Source organism: Mus caroli, unplaced genomic scaffold (genome assembly GCF_978045245.1).
Source record: "Mus caroli unplaced genomic scaffold, Mus_caroli_1 scaffold_17, whole genome shotgun sequence".
NCBI lineage: Eukaryota > Metazoa > Chordata > Mammalia > Rodentia > Muridae > Mus > Mus caroli.
In genome coordinates this window covers 87,384,923-87,403,955 of record NW_028227272.1, presented here as the reverse complement: position 1 = coordinate 87,403,955, position 19,033 = coordinate 87,384,923, and the positions used below count along the sequence as shown (strand labels likewise).

The following is a 19,033-nucleotide window of genomic DNA, read 5'->3' as shown; positions in this document are numbered from 1 at the left end:
GCCCAAACTAGTTCTTTGAGCAGGGGACAGTCACGTTGTAATGGGAAGATGTCAACACCAAGAAATTCCAGACGAAGGGATGTACTATATACCTTGAGAGAATCAGGAGAGACCCTGCCAGCCTGTAATCTTTCCAGATACAACATGCAAAGTGTGACTTTGGAGGCAGATGAAACACAGGGCCAGAACTACCAGTACTGGGCTAATGACAGCTTCTGTTTACCACTCAGCCATTTGAGGCCAAAACCCCACACTCAAAGCCAGCCTTTTATCCATCTCTTGAACTTAGCTCTGGTTTGTCACTAAGGAAGGTCCTTCCCAGTCTTATTTCTCCTTTGATTGTTTGTCCTAAGACTAGGCCACCAGGCCCTGGCCCAGTATCTGGGCTGTGGTTGAGTGGGCTTAACTGCTTATATCTAAAGCCAAGCCAGAGGACAGTGAAGGCTTCTGGGAGGATTTTATTTCCTGGATGGATAAACCTACTATCATGTTGATGAGATTTCCTGATGGGGAAGAAATGTTTGCCTGCTTGCCTGCCTGCCAAGAGGTCTCCACTGTTCAAAGGCACCGGGGTGGATGTGTTTTTAAAAACAGGCAACAGGATTTCCAGTCAAAACAGAGCCAATGAGACTGATTGAAATTAAGACCCTTGAGTGTAATTCCACAGAGGCGCCTCCGAATTATGCATTCCATATAATGACAGGTACTAGAGCCCGCAGCTCAGCACAAAGCGCTCTCGGGTTTCAGACGTAAGCTGAGGCCCAGTTCTCTCTCTCTGAACTCAGAACGGAGTCAGAGAGGCAGACACACACACACACACACATTCATTCCACAGATTCTTGCTGGATGCCTCTCACTGACTGAGTACTGTCAGCCAGGGGAGGACGCTGCCATTTTTGGATGGTGAGTTGAAGAGAAACACGGAATGGGCAAACCCACAAACAAATAAACACGACCCCTCTGAGCAAAGAGTACTGAATCCAAGAGACTGCTGGGCTGCACTGCTTTTCCACGAGTGCCCAGGTAAGGAAAAGGGACTTTTAACCCAGGAAGCATCTCCAGTGAGTGTTTTCACGCAGGAGCGTAGACATCTTCAGTTGGCTGCACAAGGCCATGTGAGAAATGGCATAAACCAAGGAACAGGAGCCAAGAACAGACAAGGCATATGCGCAGCCAGCGACAGCAGTCACTCTGGGTGTGTGTTCAGAGAAATGCATTCCTCGGGCGGCATCGAGGCGCATCACATGTAACAACAGGGACCAGCATGGTGAGCGGGAGACCGCGGCAGCAAGCACGTGCAGTATTGCTGCAAGTCCATACCAAGCAACAGATCTCATAGAGAAAGGAAGTGGGCAACAGAGGCACGCTGAGGAAGGAAACGTGGAAGGGGAGGAAGGAGAGGTGAGTGCCTTAAGAACCCACTGCTCGGGCTGGAGAGATGGCTCAGCAGGTAAGAGCACTGACTGCTCTTCCAAAGGTCCTGAGTTCAAAGCCCAGCAACCACATGGTGGCTCACAAATGTAATGAGGTCTGACCCCCTCTTCTGGTGCATCTGTTACAGTGTACTTACGTATAATGATAAATACATCTTTGGGCTGACCGGAGCGAGTGGAGGTCCTAAAAATTCAATCCCCAACAACCACATGAAGGCTCACAACCATCTGTACAGCTACAGTGTACTCACATACATAAATAAATAAATCTTAAAAAAAGAAAAAAAGAATCCGCTGCCCAGTGCTCCATCTTTGACGTGTTTTAGATAGAGCCAAACACCTTGGCTTTGGGGGAGTCTTCAATAGTAACAGAAAAGAAAACTAAGCAATCTCAAAACTGTAAGATCTGTGTCCACAGAGAGGCCTTAGACACAGGCCTTAATGGGTGGGAAAACCTCTGGCCTCTTCCAGTTACTGAAGGCCAGTAAACAGTCATCTCCAAGATGTAGGCCGCAACCCGGCAGCCTACAGACAGCCTATCCCCTCTGCAGGGCTGAATGAGGACGGGTGGCCAAAGTGAAGTCTGTCTATTTTGTGCAGTCACTTCTGGAACAAGACGGGATACTCTCCCGCAGTGAGAACTGAATTATTCACACCATCTAATGAGGAAGTGGGAAAAACCCGGACTTAGCTAACTGTGAGTGGTGCACCTCTAAGAGTCCTGATCATCAAAGCAGCGTCACTTTCCAGAGCGCAGTCCTCATTCTACTGCACCGGCACCACCCAAACACTTAAAAACGCACGTTCCTGGGACCAGCTCCAGACTTGAGAAGTCAGAGTCTCAGGGGCCAGGCCTGGTAGTATATGGCTTAACAATCCCTCTGGGGGGCAGTGAGATGGCTCGGTAGGTCACAGTGCTTAGCAGACAAGCGCCCGTAGTGCTGAAATGTGTGTCCAAGTTAAAGGAGACCTGTCCCGTCCTCTGACCACCAGGTGTCCGCTGAGATGAGAATTATCTTCCTCTTCTTTTTCTAACGCTTTCTCTCTTTTACACACACACACACACACACACACACACACACACACACAGAGTACATCACATACACAAATCCACACATGGGCAACAATAATGACTTTTTTTTTAATCTCTCTGAATGTACTCAGTCTAGTTTAAAAACCATTGGGAAGAAAAAAACCTAAGTTGTGGGAAATCAAGTCATCATAGTAGGGCTGCAGGGCTCGGAGGACCCCTGCCTAGCCGGGAGGGGTGCCCAGACTACAGACAGCCACCCAGGTCCTCTTCAGCACTGACCCCGTTGGGTTATGTTAACGTGTTTATTGGAATAAGCAGGGGGCTCCTTAGTCTTGGTCATTTTAGCATGTAAATTAGTTTGGGCATTTTAGTTGTAGCAAGTCATAAATTTACTCCACCTATTTCTGGACTCATGTGCTCATAACACTTAAACAACAACAACAACAAGAACCTCCCCTAGGCCATCATGTGAAGACCTCAAGATTGCTCTTCCTCTCAGAGGGCAGCGGACAGCACTCAAGCCTGAAGACACTGCCCTGTCACCTTCCGTGCTATGTCTGATCTATTGGGGACATGTGGCTTCTTTGCCACAGGCTGAATGCTCTGAATGCCTTCAGAAAGTCTACAGAAGTAGAGTACAGTGGGGTGAGGAGGGAAGGAACCAGCTGAAGGGGTTTGTTGAATGTATGAACCGAGAATAACAACTCGAAAACCTTTGCCAAACTTTCTTCTAGGATATCTGAAGATACCAAATCACCTGGCTTCAAAGAATAAAAGAAAAGAAAAAAAAACCTTCCATATGTCACTGCTTAATACACTGGTCTCCGCCTCTCTCTGTTATCTTTAGACCACAGATAAGGATGAAAGCTACTGTGTTTAAGATGGCACCAGGGAACTCCAGCCAGCAAGGACAAACTTGACTGCCTTGCCCAAAGTCTTCCAGTTCTGATACAGTGGTCAATTAAAAACTCACACACCCGCCCTTACAGACGACTTCTCTCCCTCCATCCCAAGGTCATTTATCCTTAAAACGTAGGCCCTAATCTGAGGGCCAAATAGCTGAACCCACGGAGGTGCTGTGTCTGGTGTAAACCAGGCACCTAATAATCTTCTCTGTTGTTTCATTAAAAATAAATAAATAATGAAACTTTTTTAATAAAACAAAACAACAACAAAAACTACAGTTATAACTTGGCCCTATTGTAATGGATAACAGAAACCCACATGAATAGTCAGATTGCCCTAGGAGATTTTAAAAGAGAAACCAGATTGGACATCTTAATTCCTCTCCCCTAGAGCTTTCATCCATGTTTAATATGTGGATAAAGAGAGACTCGGCCCCTCTGACATTTCGAAAGTATGCAAGAATACCAAGGGAGACTTGTGGAATGCGGTTTATAAACCTCTGTAATCCCATAGAACCAGGCGGAGTTTCAAAACATGCTCAGAATTTCCTGAAAAGCCTTTTGAAATATGGCCCAGGGGTTTCCTGGGTTCTATGTGGCAGACAACGGATCTCTATGAGTCCAGGATAGCGAGCTTTGAAGAAAGCCAGCAATTACAGAGTTGGGGGAGAGCCACAAGGCAATAGTGCTAATGTTTTCAAAACCTAGAGGAAGTAGAGAGAGCCCTGGCAGGTTGAGAAAACCCTATGGGATAGCGGAAGTTGTGTAATATTCTGGTGTCAAAAGAGAAGGACTGGTGACAGCCAGGAGCAGCCGGAAGGGGGAAAGTCCCCTTGGAGAATAGCCTGGGATCTTTGGTCCTGAGTCAGAAGGCAACCGCTGGTCCTGATAGTCAGTTCAACACATTAAAATAATCTCTAGAGAGAAATTCCTCTGAGAGGAAAGACACGGAGCCAGCACTCCCTGGAGACGTTGCCAGACACTTTACCTAGAACAAAGCAAGGGTGGACTCTGCAGAATAGGTCAAAAGTAAGGTCCCAAGTGCTGGGGCCATGCTGCCAGGAGCCTTGACAACCACGTGCTCACACAGAGAACAGCTGTGGGACTGCCTCGTGGGCACCTTGGTTCCATACCGCTCTACCAGGAAGGAGTGACCTTCATGATTTTAAAATTAATCCCCTGCCAGAAAGTCCTGTCCTTCTTTCTCTCTGCATCAGTGTTCAGTACAACTCCCAGTTTAGGGTCCTCAAAGGAGACTCGGAATAGTTCATCCATCCTAAAAGCATCTTCTTCCCGGCCCTCTTCCATTCAACTGGAAGAAAACGCTTTCCGGCGTATCTCAAGGACTGTGTTCCTTTGTGCTTCCATGCCCTATTTAATAAATGTGCTAACTACAAAGGTGTTGGGGCTGGAGCGGGGTGTAAATACCCGGGAAACAACTTGTATTTTATTAACTTAAGCCCCAAAGCTGAAGAAAGCTCCATTTTTGAGACAAAGTTTCACTGTGTAGCCCAGGATAACTTCAAATGTATCACCCTCCGCCCCCCCCCCCAGCATCCTGAACCCCGAGCTAAGAGGCAGGCACCACCCAGCTGCGCTGATTTTCTCTTTTAAAAGTAGAAGGACCTCAGTTTCCCCAGATGAATACAGATGTCCTCCTGCCCCCTTCCCCCACCATGTTTTATCATGAACAGAGAAAACCCTTCTGTGTGTGACCCCTGCCTGCAAGGAATGGCATCTGGTGTCATTTCTGTAAATGCAGAGCCTAGGACCTGGCTCAAAGTTTGTCACTCTCTTCCTGAGCACTCTTTTCTGTAGAGAGATGAGAGCGAGTTGCCTTTTACCCAACTTATCCACTCAAAGACTCAGGGAAAGGCAGGGCCCCTCTCCTGTGAAGGAAGGGGCAGAAGCTCAGGAAGGCCCATGAACTATGCATAACTACATGAGACAGCTAATTTTCACAGCCACAGTGACAAACTGAGAACCCTGCCCCCTCCCATTCTCGGGGACAAGACTCCTGATGTCTTCCCCCACCCCCCACCCCACTTAGAGGCTCACTGAGTTTTTCCAACAAGCATCATAATATTCTCGAAGTTATACTCGATCAAAAAGTACATCTGGTGCCAGGTGGTGGTGGTGCACACCTTTAATGTCAGCGTTCGAGAGGCAGAGGCAGGCAGGTCCCTGAGTTAAGGCCTGCCTTGTTGATACAGTGAGTTCCAGGAGAGCCAGGGCTACACAGAGAGACTCTTGTCTCAAAAAAAAATCAAATTAAAACAAAAACAAAACAAAACAAGAAAGTAGATCTGAGCCTGGTGGTGGTGGTGGCCGCTACCGGCGGCGGTGGCGCACGCCTTTAATTCCAGAACTTGGGAGGCAGAGGCAGGCCTGAGGAAAATAAAAAGTACATCTGCATTAAAGTTATTCTCCAATTAGAACATATGCCACTCTGAGGGAAAAGCCAAGAAATGATAATAAATGTCTGATGATGCGCCAGAATGAACATTCCAGTTTTGTGTCTAAAATCTCAAAGTTCACTGGAAGGGTGGAAGGGGGAGGAAGAAGGAAAGGAAGGGGGGAGAAGGAGGGGGAGGAATAGAATGAACGAGTGTGTGTGTGTGTGTGTGTGTGTGTGTGTGTGTGTGTGTGTGTGTGTTTGCGTGCATTTGTGCTCAAGCACGTACACATAAAAAAGTGAGGTGAAGGAAAAAGGTGAACGGAATATTAAGGATAATTTGTATGGTCCTGAAAATAACACCATTGAAAATGAGGACCACCACAAGACGCCATCTCCCTTCCCGTAGATAATGCTCACATTACCAGAGGTCGAGCATCACCAGATGCTCCAGCACTCCAGGCTGTCTCAGAGTTCTCCAGGCCTTCCTGTGGAAGAAGCTGAGGTTTCCTCCTCACACGCCTCAGACACCTCAGCTAGTTAGCCCCTGCTACCCAGCAGGCTCACAAGCCCCTGCAGAGGGGGGTCTGCTTTTGATCTCAGAAGTCAATTCCTCAGTGTGGTGTTTCACAGCAATAAGAAAGGAGGCATTTCGTAATAATGGTACTGGAACAGGGAGGAAGTGGGCTCCACTTCCACTCTTGGTGTAAGCAGCCTCGAATTGAATTCTCTTTGGGTTTCCATTTCTCAGTGCTGTCAACAAAGCCATGGGTACCACACAGAAACCTAATCCCAGGCTTTAGACACAGGACTCTAAGGGAGTGGAAAATTCATTGTATAAAGGAGGCTCTGAGGTTTCATGTTTTCACCAAGACCTTAAGAGTTGGCAGTGATCAGATGCACGGTACACTCTGCCCGGGACTTTCCCCGCCTCTTTCTACCCGGCCAGCTTCGCTCAGCTCTTGGGAGCAGGTTAAGGACCCCTCCACTGCTTTCTCGTTTTCATGCACACACCTCCTGAGGAGTTTCATGCACACAGTTCTGTGCACACACATGCCTCCACCTGTCTATAGGGGACTTGTAGGTAGGTATGTGTCTTGGTCAGCCCAGTCTATGTCAATGCTGTGGTTTAGGCAGTCTCCACCAAAGGTTCATGTGCTTTTAAAGGCATAGTTCCCAGGATGGCATTGTTAGTAGACTCTTCAGGAGTAGGGTCTACTGGAAATTCTTAAGGATGCTCTGGAAGGGACGGTCAGGCTTTGTCCTCTGGCTTGTAACTTTAGCAGTTCTGCCCTGTCACATATTCATGGCATCCTCAACCCTGTGCCTCACCAAAGACCCCAATCAATGAGGCCAATCAGTCACAGACTGGAACCTTCAGAGCTGTTAGTCAAAATAAACCTGTATCATGAGCAAATCACTTCAGATGTTAGGTTATGACCACAGAAAACTGGCTGACCATAGCAAAATGCCACAGAACGGGAAACTCAAATCATACACAATGCCTCACAGTTCTGGAGAATGAAAGTCCAAGATTAAGATCGAGCAAAGCTGGGTTCTGGTGAGAGTCTCCTTCCTAGATGGGACAGGGCTGCCCTTGTCTTGTGACCACATAGCACCCAGACAACACAAGCTCTTTGTGTCTCTTATAAGGACCCTAACTGCATCATGGGCCCTACCACGTCACTTCATCCAAACCCAACACCTCCCAAAGGCCCAGCACCAAATACCTTGACATGGGGGTGGGGGGTGGGGTTAGGACTTCAAAATATCAGCTGGGGACTGTGTGACACAATTCAGTTCTTAGACGTGGGCAAGTGAGTCACAGTAGCCGGCTCTACCACCAATGGCAGGAAAGGAGATCTCTCTTCTGGCCCCAGCAAAAAAGACACAGAAGCACTCAGCAGAGTCTTGGGTACTGCAACTTGCCCTCTTGCTCCTGGGGACTCTTCTCCCCTGGCATGGGTGAGATTCTCCACATTATATGTTCTGTTCCAGGGTCTCCCCGCCAGCAACCTCTGAGAAGGGTCACCTGGCCTTGTAGAGATCTTGCGAGTGCCTACAGTGTGCATTATCTTCGTAGAGAGAATTATTCCATCAAGGGGACACTAATACAGATGTTGAGGAACCCCAGGAGAGACCCGTCTACCAGTGTAGAAGAGTGAAGAATGACATTTGCCAGCCGCAGACAACAGCTCCAGATCTATCCAGGCATTGTGGCCCAACATCATCGCCTTTCTTCTTCCCCAGTGTCACCTGCCACCACTACCCCAGACAGACACAGAATCTCTGCTTCTTGATAGACAGAGAGTTGGTGGCCATGGGCAAAGGGAACTGGAGAGAACCTTCCCTTGGGAGCAGGGCCCTGTGTCTTGGTCACAGCACTGAGAGATAAGTGTCAATGGTTGCTGAGTATGAATCCTCTCCCTGGCTGAACAACTTGGCAAAGGGGAGAAAACTAAGTCCAGCCCCTCTCAGCCGGTGCTTCCGTCTCCACATGGATAACTGACTGGCTTCTGTGTCCGAAGAGGTGACAGAAGAGCCAAAGCCTGATACCCTCCTCTACGTACTTTCTACACTCAGGAGATTCCCGCTTCATCTCACCATGTTGACACCCGGAGCAACACAATACCATATGCTCCCTTAAGAGCTGGACTCAGGAGCAAACTGTCACTCAGAGGTGAAGACTGCTCGGGCACAGGGATCCTCAAGGGGAAACATGCAGAGTCCACAAGGGGCTCTTGGAATAAAGACTGGGTGCCAGGTTGGAATGAGAGATGGACTAGCATTCCAGCAAGTTACATGGGTAGGAACATAGGAGAAGAGCCAAGTGGAGGGTGGGGACCAGGCAGGTACAAAGAGGTGGGCAGCATCAGACAGACTTAAAGCTCATGCTTACAAAGCTATGGTAGGGTCTGTTTGTTACAGTGTGTGTGTGTGTAGGGGGGAGGTGTATGTGTGCTGTGTGTCTGTTTATATGGTGTGTGTGATGCATGTCTATGTGGTCTTTGTCTATGTATATGCTGTATGCATGTATACAGGGGGTGTGTGCATGTGGTATGTGTGTGGTGTATAGTGTGTATGTGTGTGTATGTATGTAATGTGTGCAGATATATGTGGATGTACATCCACATGCCTGTGTGTTTTGTTTTGCTGTGTGTGTGTGTGTGTACATGTGCTCACACAAGCATATATGGTATATGTATGTGTATATACATGTACACATCTGTTTGCTTGGCTTGGTTTTGTGGTGCAGGCCATTGAACCCAGAGGCTGCCCTGTGCTTGCTCAGCCAGGGTTTGCCCCTAGCTGCACCCCTACCCATTTCCTACCCATTTTGATTTTGAGGCAGAGTCTCACTCAGTTGCCCAGGGGCCTTAAACTCACTCTGTAGGCCAGGCAGGGCTTGAACTTGAGCTTCTCCTCCCTTAGCCTCCCAGGTGGCTGCGACTTCAGCCCTGCACCCCAAGGTCTGGCTTTATGAAACAGTTTTACATAAGAACATGTGGTTTTCGGAACATCAACACAAGGTCTGTGAAGACTTGCCTGGGTTTTCCGCTTTTCCCAGCTCCTCAATAAAATGTTTGCAAATGCCATTTTGGAAGTTTATAAAGAAAAAAATCTGGAAAGAAAAAGGGATGCTGGGCTCTGAGAACCACGCATGACATATCCCATGGCATATAGGTACATTCTTGTCAGATAGTGAGAGATTGTTTCACAGAAAAGGGACATAGGACATCAGGAGGGAATAGCGACCCACTTTTACAATCTGGATAACTCACATTGACCAGACATCGATTTTGGGGCCATATTTCTTCCTGGCAAGCAGTTCTGGCGCAGCATAGGCAGGGCTGCCACACTGTGTGCTGAATGGATCCGAGTAACCCAGGATCCCGGCACAGTTGCTCAAACCAAAGTCTGCAAAGAGAACACAAACATGAACTCTGAGTTAGAAAATTGCAAGGGAAAAAAAAAAACAGGAGAGAAGAAGAAAAACAACCCAGAGCAGGAAAGGAAACATTGTCTCAGTCTAACACATAATTTAACATCCAGCAGGAAACCCGCCAGCTGCAAACCATAACCTCTGATAGACTTCTCAAGACAAAGGCGTGCCGGGTGGCGGCTCCCTCGCTCCCTGGCTTCGGTGGAACATTTTACATAAACTCACTGCAGAATCCAACTAGACCTAACAGTGTGATGAGCCAAAACATATTTCTACCGAGTCTTGTAAATGAGTCATGCAGGGTAAGGAGAGAGTGTTAGCTTTCTAGGACTGAAGCGGGAAGGGAGAGCATGCTGAGATCCTGGCTGCCTGGTGGCCAGGCTGGGAGAAACTGAATGGAGACTGATTTTCTCCGGCTGGGCCATCGGCACCAGTGACCGCTTACAGCTGACTTCTTCATCTCGGTTTCATTTCATTAAAGTCTTTAAGAAATTCCTTCCAGAGGGTTACTATAGTTGGAAGGGGCTGGAGGGGCGGAAACACAGTTTAAGCAGCCCCGCATGTTGGCTGGAGAAAGAACGCCCAGCAGGTCGGTGATGCCAACCAGACTACGTGACCTCATGGCGTTGCTTTTCTTAGATTAGAAAGGCATCTGGGAGGCCAGCAGGAAAGCCCCAAAGTGCCTCACAGCTCCTTTGGGTCTATTAGAGTTTTGTGAACTCTTTACTTTTGATCTTTAAAGATACTGCAACTAGAGGGTAATTAGAGAGCTGTTAGTGTCCGTCCCTCTCCTCCTATCTTTCTTCAATCTTTGTTGATCTCAGAATTAAGAGCTGAGATCCTGGGTCATCCTTTGAACTCCACTGCAAATACTGAGCTCTTAATGCACAGACATAAGACTCCCAAGCTTCAGGGTAAGGCAGAGATTGGCTCTGAGGCTGGACCTGAGCCCTGTACATTCTGCAATAGCGCTACTGACAGTATTTCTGCCTTTTGCTTGACTCTAGCATGTCTCCACCCGCAAGTGCCTGCCCACCACAGAAGCCATGGAGAAAGCTCGGGAAATGACAAAAGGCACAGGAGGGTGGGAAGCCACCCACATGCCACAGGTCACAAGGACCAGGCTAGAGAGCTTCTTAACAATGTTGCAGTGATCTGTATAACTGAATGGCTTGTCTAGAGAGAACCCAGCAACTCTCTCAGGCTCCAAAGAACACCAAGCTCTCAACTCAGGCTCCCGAGGAAGAATCAGAGCCTACATGAAGGATCTGACCAAACGACCGGCAGGAAGTCTGTATTCTAACACTGAACTTTCTCTTCATTTGTTTTGATTGTATTTCCCACCCACCACTGGTCCCTCCTCCTGACTCCATGCCTTCACCCTCTAACCCCTGCCCATTTCCTTTCCCTTTGGTCCAGTTTGCCCCACAGGGCACCATAAAATCTGCACAGAAAAGCCTTTCTGCAGCTACAGATGACAGGTGGCCTCCCATCTGAACAGGCAATGGTGAGGGGCCCCGTTCCCAGATCCCAGTGTATACTGAGGCACGAGAGCAGGGGAAGAAGAGAGGAGCCATAGGGCTAATAGGCCCCTCTAAGAACAGGTACCATGAAAGAGTCAAAGTTTTAAGGAAAGTTGTCTATTAGAGGCCCAAATCTGAAAGCAGTCCCAGCAAACGTATTTCTAAGTTTCCAAGATTAAAGGCAAAGATCTCATTCCTCGGGTCAACGGGGGCTCTGTGACAGCAAAGGGCGGCCTCTCTCAGATCACCTCCTCCCTTCCCCTGCATCTGGTCTATCAAGAAGGGCAAGATAAGAGGCCAGATCACCCTCTACTGTCCCAGGCAAGCTAGGGAACAGAGCCTGGCCTTATCTTAAGAGCATGTTTCAAGGAGATAAAATCGTGCAGGATTTGGGAAGCAGGAGGGCTCAGAGCCTGCATTTAAAGTTCTCACCATCTTGGCCAAGAACACTTGATTTTAAAAGGCAGAATATTTCACATTCATAATTATGGTTATTAAAGTTTTACACATATGCCTATAATTAGAAGGGGGGAGGGGAATGGAGAGAAATCTGCCTCCCGGTAACATCAGATAGCTTGGCCTCAATTAGATTTAGTAAATACATAAGCTAATTATCACTCGATTTTCTGAGAGCTGCAAAACGCAGTCTCAAAAGAAGACCCCGGTGACTTCACAGCTCTTCTAAGCTCTAGCTATCCCTGTGGGTGAGAGAGCATAGCCAGACATCCAGGCTGCCTTCGCTTTTGCCTGCTTCTTCCTCTCTTCTTTTTGTAAGAAGAAAAATATATGATCGAATCAAAAATCTTCCTCCAGATAACTCTAGCTAAGTTGAAACACTGGCGTAAGTTTATTTAAACCAAATGGTTTCAGAAAGAGGGAAACTATTAAGAAATGGTAATAGCTATAATCCTCTTTGAAAACCACCTAAATAAATCGTTTGAAGAAGAGAGGTTCAAAGGGCTTTCAAGTTAACATAGTAATAAGAAGGCTTAGTCTTTACCTTTGATCCTCACTACCCATCCTAGGGGCAAGAAAACCTGTAAGAAACTGGCTTCTTCCCCTCAACTCCTGGAAAGTAGGATGAACAAACAACTGGTTACCTTCTAGGCTATACAATGTATCTTTGATTTATAGTATAATTGGGAGGCGGGCTGAATGAAACACCTTGTTATCTTCTAGGCTATACATTTATGGTATTGTTTAGGTCATTGGGAGGTGAGAGAAAGAAGAAACTAACAGAAACCCAAAGACCAGAGCCTCCTTCCTCTGACACCAAGTCATTTCCCAATAGGCTTTGCTCACCTTATACTATCAAATTAAGTTTGGCCCAAGATGTTTCCATATGTTTTAAGTTTGGACTGAAGACCTTTCCAGGCATGGTGAACAATCACCCACCGTGACAGGTGAACAGACTGTAATCTACTCTTACAATAAGTAGCGGGGGTTTCTGCACATCGCAAGCTGTCCCATGCTCGTGGAAGGCCCCTGTGAACTATAACCAGTTGGGTTCTCTGTGCCTTGCTTCTGCTGTGTGTACATCATTTCCTTTACTTTCACCACAAACATGGTAGGGTTAGGATCTTCCCAACCATGGTCAAGACGGCAGCCCACTGCTAGAAAACCTCATAGGCAAATGTGATCTGAATAACTAGTTGTAATTTGTCTTTTTTACAGTCTTGAAGACTTGAAATACTTGGTTAGATGTTAACCCCATGGTTACCAGCCAAGAGGTGAGAACCCAAGGAAGGTTCCTGGTCTAAAAAAGCAATCGCCACACTTCCTGAGATGAAAATTCCAGGCACTAGCTTAGGTATGAAGTCCCTTCAGACTGCCAGTGTATGTTTCTTCTCATAAAGCTTGCTTGGGCAATTTCTGGCTACTCATATAAGCACCTGCTATGTCAGTGGGTGGTCCTCAGCACTGTGGGCGCAGCCTTTGGGGGATGTCTGGCCTATTGTAACCATTATCAGTTCTTCTGTGGAAGGCCCTCACCGATGCGGAGGTCTGTCTCTTGTAGCAGCCTTGCTTGTACAACAGGACAGATTTGCAAGTGGTTATCTAGGGCTACCGCTTGACAGAAAGAGAGAAAAGGCGCTGAGGCAGAGAGTGAGGGGAAGAAACTGTGGACAGTGGCCTGACAGGGCCTGGAAACTCTCCACAGGCGGCCTTGGCTGCCAGATGGTATGAACTCTTGGACCTGTCACTGTGACATCAGCCCAGCCCTCGACAAGCTTGTTCTCTCAGAATCTCTGCTGTTAAGGCAACGGACACTGTCACCTCTGCATTTCCCAAAGACAACTCATGCATTAGCCATGAATGGGTGGGATGGCTTCCTTCTACTCTTTACCCTCTGGGGGCTCTTTTGTAAAAGGCCAGAGATCCCAGAGAGCTGGGCTAGAAAGAGATTCTGCAGGCCTTTCAGCAGGGCCTCCTCTGTACACTGCTGTATCTCAGGCCAGCCATAGTGCAACAGTGAAGCAATCTAACAAAAAAGAAAATCACTGGTCTGGTCTAAGAATCTGCTAAAAATAGGGTCCTTAAAGGGCCTGTGTAGGGTGGGGAAGATTGGTTTCCTCATAACTGTTAATTTTCCACTAATGGGTAAATCCATCAACAGCTGTCAAGACTCCGAATCTCCCGGGAAAATGGGCTGGAGTCCCTGCAGTCTATTCCTTACTGGGAACGGAGTTAGATTCAAGATGCCAATGGGTCTTTTCAAACCATCTAGGCAGAGGAAATTACTTGCATTTGAAGTAGGAAAAGAAAGGAAATGGAAATACGGTGCTGGCTGCCTCGCGGCTGGGGCACGGTGAAATTGACAGCCAAGAGCACACACGCACACACACACACACACACACACACACACACACACACTATCATCAGCAAAAATAACCCAGTTCTTCCAAAACAGTTAGGGGGATTTACTTAAGATCCTGAATTAGGGACCGATCACACCTTCTAATCACTCATGTGTACCCTGCCGCCTTCCTTCAGTGAATCGGGAGTCAAGTCATCCGTCTCTGGGCGCCTCTCTCCACAGCCCCCTAGCCCTCATCAACCACTACATGTGGGTAAGATTATATTAAAAAGGGAAGGCAGGTTGCATTTTTCCTTGTTTGGGGCTTTCTCAGATACACAGAAAAGCAGAATAAGATTCAGGCAACATTTCTGAGCCGAACTATTTTCTACTGGTAATAATACATTTTCTTGTTAATTCATATTTTAAAAAACAAAAACAAAAAACAACAGCAAAAAAAAAACAAAACGAACAAACAAACAAACAAAAAACAACAAAACTTCTACAAAGCTGAGAGTGCCAGGAGTTAAGAGCACCAACTGCTCTTGCAGAGGACTCGGGTTCAATTCCCAGCACCCACATGGTGGCTCACAACTGTAACTTCAGTTCCAGGGGATCCAGTGCCCTCTTAAGGCCTCCGTGGGCACCAGGCACAAACATGATGGACAAAAAAATCTAGGGAGTGGGGAAAGAGGGCAGGAAGGAGGGAGGGGAAAAGGGAGGGAGGAAGGAAGGAAGGTCTGTCGGTAGGAACCGTTTGAATTGAAGTCACAGTTTGAGGAGCTTGGAGGGTAGCTCAGTTGGTAAGCGTTTGTGGTGAAAGCATGAGAACCTAAGCTTGGATTCCCAGCATCCAAGCAAACAGCTGGTCATGGTGGCACATGTGTTACTAGATGCTCCCTGGTGTTCCCTGGTGCTCCCTGGCCGCACAGCCTAATCAGCTGGATTAGTCCTGTGTTCAGTGAGGCCCCTTTTCAAAAATAAACTGAAGAGTGACTGAGGAAGACAGCCAATACTGATCTCCACCCTCCATGCCCACACACAGGTACACATACGCACACGCGTGCGCACAAACACACACACACACACACACACACACGCATGTCAAACATCTACCACAAGCACATAGAAGAGGTCATTAAAAGTTCAAAGACATATGTGACCAACAAATATTTACCTGGAACTATAAAACTCACTCCACAATCAAATGACACTATTTTTGTCTTCCTAATATTTTCAATTTATTATTAAATAAATTATTAAACCACCTTAAAAATTAACTTTCATTACCAAAACTATAATTAAACTTGAGAAGAACAAGGGATGATGTAGAAAAATCTTGTATGAGGATTAGACATAGATCACGGGCAACTTTCAAAGTTAATAATTGACAACACAACACTTAATCTTGCTTTAAAAAAGAAAAAAAGTCATACCAATCAGCTTGATATTATTGTCTTCATCTAGTAGCAAATTCTCTATCTTCAAGTCTCTGAAATAAACAAAACCACATATGTCAGATAAGCATTTGAAAGAGCAGAACGGTCATCTCACTCCTGAAAGGGAGTGAACATTCCTGCAGCCCCTTTCAACCCGCCCCAACCCCTTCTGCTGAAACCTTGTCATCGAGTAAACATTCATAAGGCAGGACATAACTAACTGCCATCAACTATAAAAGCTAAAAGATTCCGGGGAGCATAGAGTGTGGTGAGGGCAGAAAAGGCAGGGAGCAGTCTCCAGAAGTGGACCCCACATCTGAAAGGTAAGCATAAACAACAGAAGAAATAAAAAGTAGGGATACAACATGCCACACAGGTGCTGTCTGAGTATCAAAGAACAAAAAGGCCAGGGTCTGTGACAGCGTGAACAGCATCAATCCCCGTCACCAGTGGATCTGAGGAAGCGCCTAAACAAAACAAGGCAAGAGGGCTGAGCAGGTAAAGGCACTTGCAGCCAAGTCTGACTACCTGAGTTCAATCCCCAGTACCCACATGGTGGAAGGAGCGATCAGACCAACTCCTGCGAGCTGTCCTCTGACCTTCACACGTGTGCTACGGTCCACCCCGCCCTGCCTCACACCAATAAAGTAAGTATAAAATAAAATCAATAAAAAAATGAAAGCAGATTTAATTAATCCTTTCCACAGCCTCCGTGGGCCTCCCTTTCAGAGGAACTGTCACGGCACGTTGGCAGATGATAACATTTTCATCTATTTAGCAAGCAGATGTTATCACAGGTGGAATAATGGATTCCACAGATGTTGGCATCCTAATCCCTGGTGGTGTGCCTGAATGTTAACCTGACACGAAGAAAGGGAATTGAGTTTGCAGATGGAATGCAGAGTTCCTCTGACAGTAGGCGATATCACTCATGGACAGTGTAGAGACCAAGAGCAAGTAGAGCCAGATGTCCAAGTGGGACCCTTGAGCACTGTGCTAGCTGACTGTGCGCTCCTACAGGGAACGGGCCTACCTTTCTCTCCGTTGCACCAAGGAATCCTTGTGTATTGCAGGTGAGTGAGTAACTATCACAGAGAGAAGCTAGATTACCAGATTATCTGGGCTCTGGAGCCGTGGCGGCTGCCTAATGTGCATAACGCCCCAGATACAATCCCCAGCACTACAAACAACAACAACAACAACACACACACATACAACCAAACAACCAAACTAACTAAAACAACAACAAAGTTAAACCAAAGAGAGCCATCTGGGTTTCAGAGGCGGAACCTGCATTTGTACAAGGAAAGTATACATGTGAGCCATCTCAAAACCATCTCAGTCAGCACACGGATTCTGGAATCTTAAGTTTCACTATCAACTCCAATATACACTGAATGCTAACGAAGAATATGTTTCTAGGGGCCGGAGCGATGGCTCAGCAGCAAAGAGCACTTGCTGCTCCCGCAGAGGAGCCAGGTTCAGTTCCCAGCATCCACGTGGCTGCTGGGACTCACAACTGTTCCTGATAACAGTTCTGAGAGCTCTGACACCTTCTCCTGGCCTCCGAATGCTAGGTGATTGCCTGCAGGCAAAATACTCATACACATAGAATTTAAAAACTTATTTTTAAGAGTGCTTCTCCATAATGTACCTATGCATACACATTTATGTGTTTATTGTCTACTGGGACTGGCCCTGATTTAATTTCCCTACGTAGGAATAGAGAAAGCAGAAGGTCTGATATGGGGAACTTGAAATCTAATAGTGAAACAAAAATGGTAGCTGATACCTTACACTGAGGTCCATATACAGATGAACATCCTCAAACAGGGCAGTGATGTCCCACCGGGAGGGGACAGTTGCTTACAGCCCAGTTCCAGTGCTGCCAGCCTGTCCATTTGCAAGAAAAGCCAGGAGTCTCCATTCGGTCACAATTTTTAAACACTGGTAACAAACTTGAGCATAAAGCAACACTAGGCAGCCAAGCTTGCGTCAAGACCTGGCCTGCCAGCAACCAATTCTCAACTCAGTATGAGAAAGAGATGACGCTCAAGAAAGAGATGAGACTATCCAGGGACAGGGCGGAAAACCTGGAGGAAAAAAATCAAATCAAATCAAGCCAGTGTGCACAGGCTCCCCGAGGAGGACAGCCATTCGCAACAGGACCGGGCAAGAAGGAGCTGGAAGAAAGCTTCTCTAGAACGCGTGAGGCTGGGTTTCAGAAGGGGAAGAATCAGGGAGTCAAATGGGAGGGGAAATGTCCAGTGGACTCAAAACCAGAAGGCTGTGGAGAGCCCCCGGGCCCTGACATGTGAATGAAGGGTGTGTTAACATCCAGGCAGAGAAAATAAATAGATAGATGGATAGACAGACAGACAGACAGACAGATAAGTAAATAAATACAATACATATATGTATATGTGTATGTATGTATGTGTATGTATGTATGTATGTTTACACACACACACACACACACACACACACACACACTATCCTCTGAATGCATATACGGCTGGGAAGAAACACGGTATAGCTTCAACTCCAGTGGAACAATGCACAGTCCACTTGAAACTACTTCTAAACAGCATCACACATATCCAAATACTAAGTCACCCTAAATGTCATGCAGCCCCACCCACACTCCCACTGGTGGGTCTCGCCCCTTTGAGTCAGGATTTTAGAAAACCTGTATGTGACTTCTTAGGAACCGGATGGAACTACACAGTCTCTCCGGCTACTATTTAGCTTTAAAGTTGCAATATCACATCAGACTGAAAAGTTGCATGAAGCCTTGGATTCAAGTAGCCCCCCCACCACCACCACCACAAGAACAAAAGATGATACACTAAAACACCTCACATTTCATGAAACAGTTTCACTACCATTCCTCAAGGCAGAATCAGGGCTTTCCTGGGTCAGCATGGTAGCTAATCTTTCCTGAGGTCGATGTTTACAATGGCACCCCTTGCTTTCCTTTTTTACACTACTCACATGCCAGCCTGGGTCCTCGCACTCTCTGGCAAGCACTCGCCTACTGAGCTATACCACTGGCCAACACTGTAATAAATGTATATCTGTGTGTGTTAATACTGGCTTGAAATGCTAGCCTTTAAGCACCCATTTAAAATCTCCATAAATTAACCACTTTCAATGCCATCTCTCAAGCCGTCCCAACTGGAAGCCATTCTTCTTGAAGTTGTGACGAATGTCCTTCCCCTGGTCTTCATCTTCCTTTCTACCAGATTCCTAGGATGACCAGTAGAGCCCAGGCGTCATCAGTGACTCTGAATGTCCTGTGTCCTCTCTCACTAGGGCATAGTTGGGGAAAACACCATGGCTTCCACTGTGCCCCTGTGATAAGAGTTTTGCAGAGACTGTGCAAGGGATGGTTTCTTTCCCGGAGATAATTAAGACTTTACATACGTCTAACATTTACTCAAGCATTTACGGTAATTCCAACCGGCAGGCAAAGGCACAACAGTGTCCGAGAACAGCCCGAAGTGTGATTCGGTGGAAGCAGACCTCACGGCAGCACCACAGGGCAGCGGCACTATTTCAGTCT

The 19,033-nt window shown here is 46.9% G+C and overlaps 1 protein-coding gene across 1 annotated transcript in view; it reads right to left on the bottom strand.

The window, feature by feature from the left end:
- The window catches only part of Hunk (hormonally up-regulated Neu-associated kinase), a 112,659-nt gene that overhangs the window by 36,502 nt on the left and 57,124 nt on the right, over window positions 1–19,033 (bottom strand). Inside the window, exons 3-4 of the mRNA XM_021184998.3 lie at window positions 15,466–15,521; window positions 9,549–9,684 (exon numbers count right to left, since the gene is read on the bottom strand). Of these exons, the coding sequence (XP_021040657.1) occupies window positions 9,549–9,684; window positions 15,466–15,521 (192 nt within the window). The remainder of the gene's footprint in view (window positions 1–9,548; window positions 9,685–15,465; window positions 15,522–19,033) is intronic.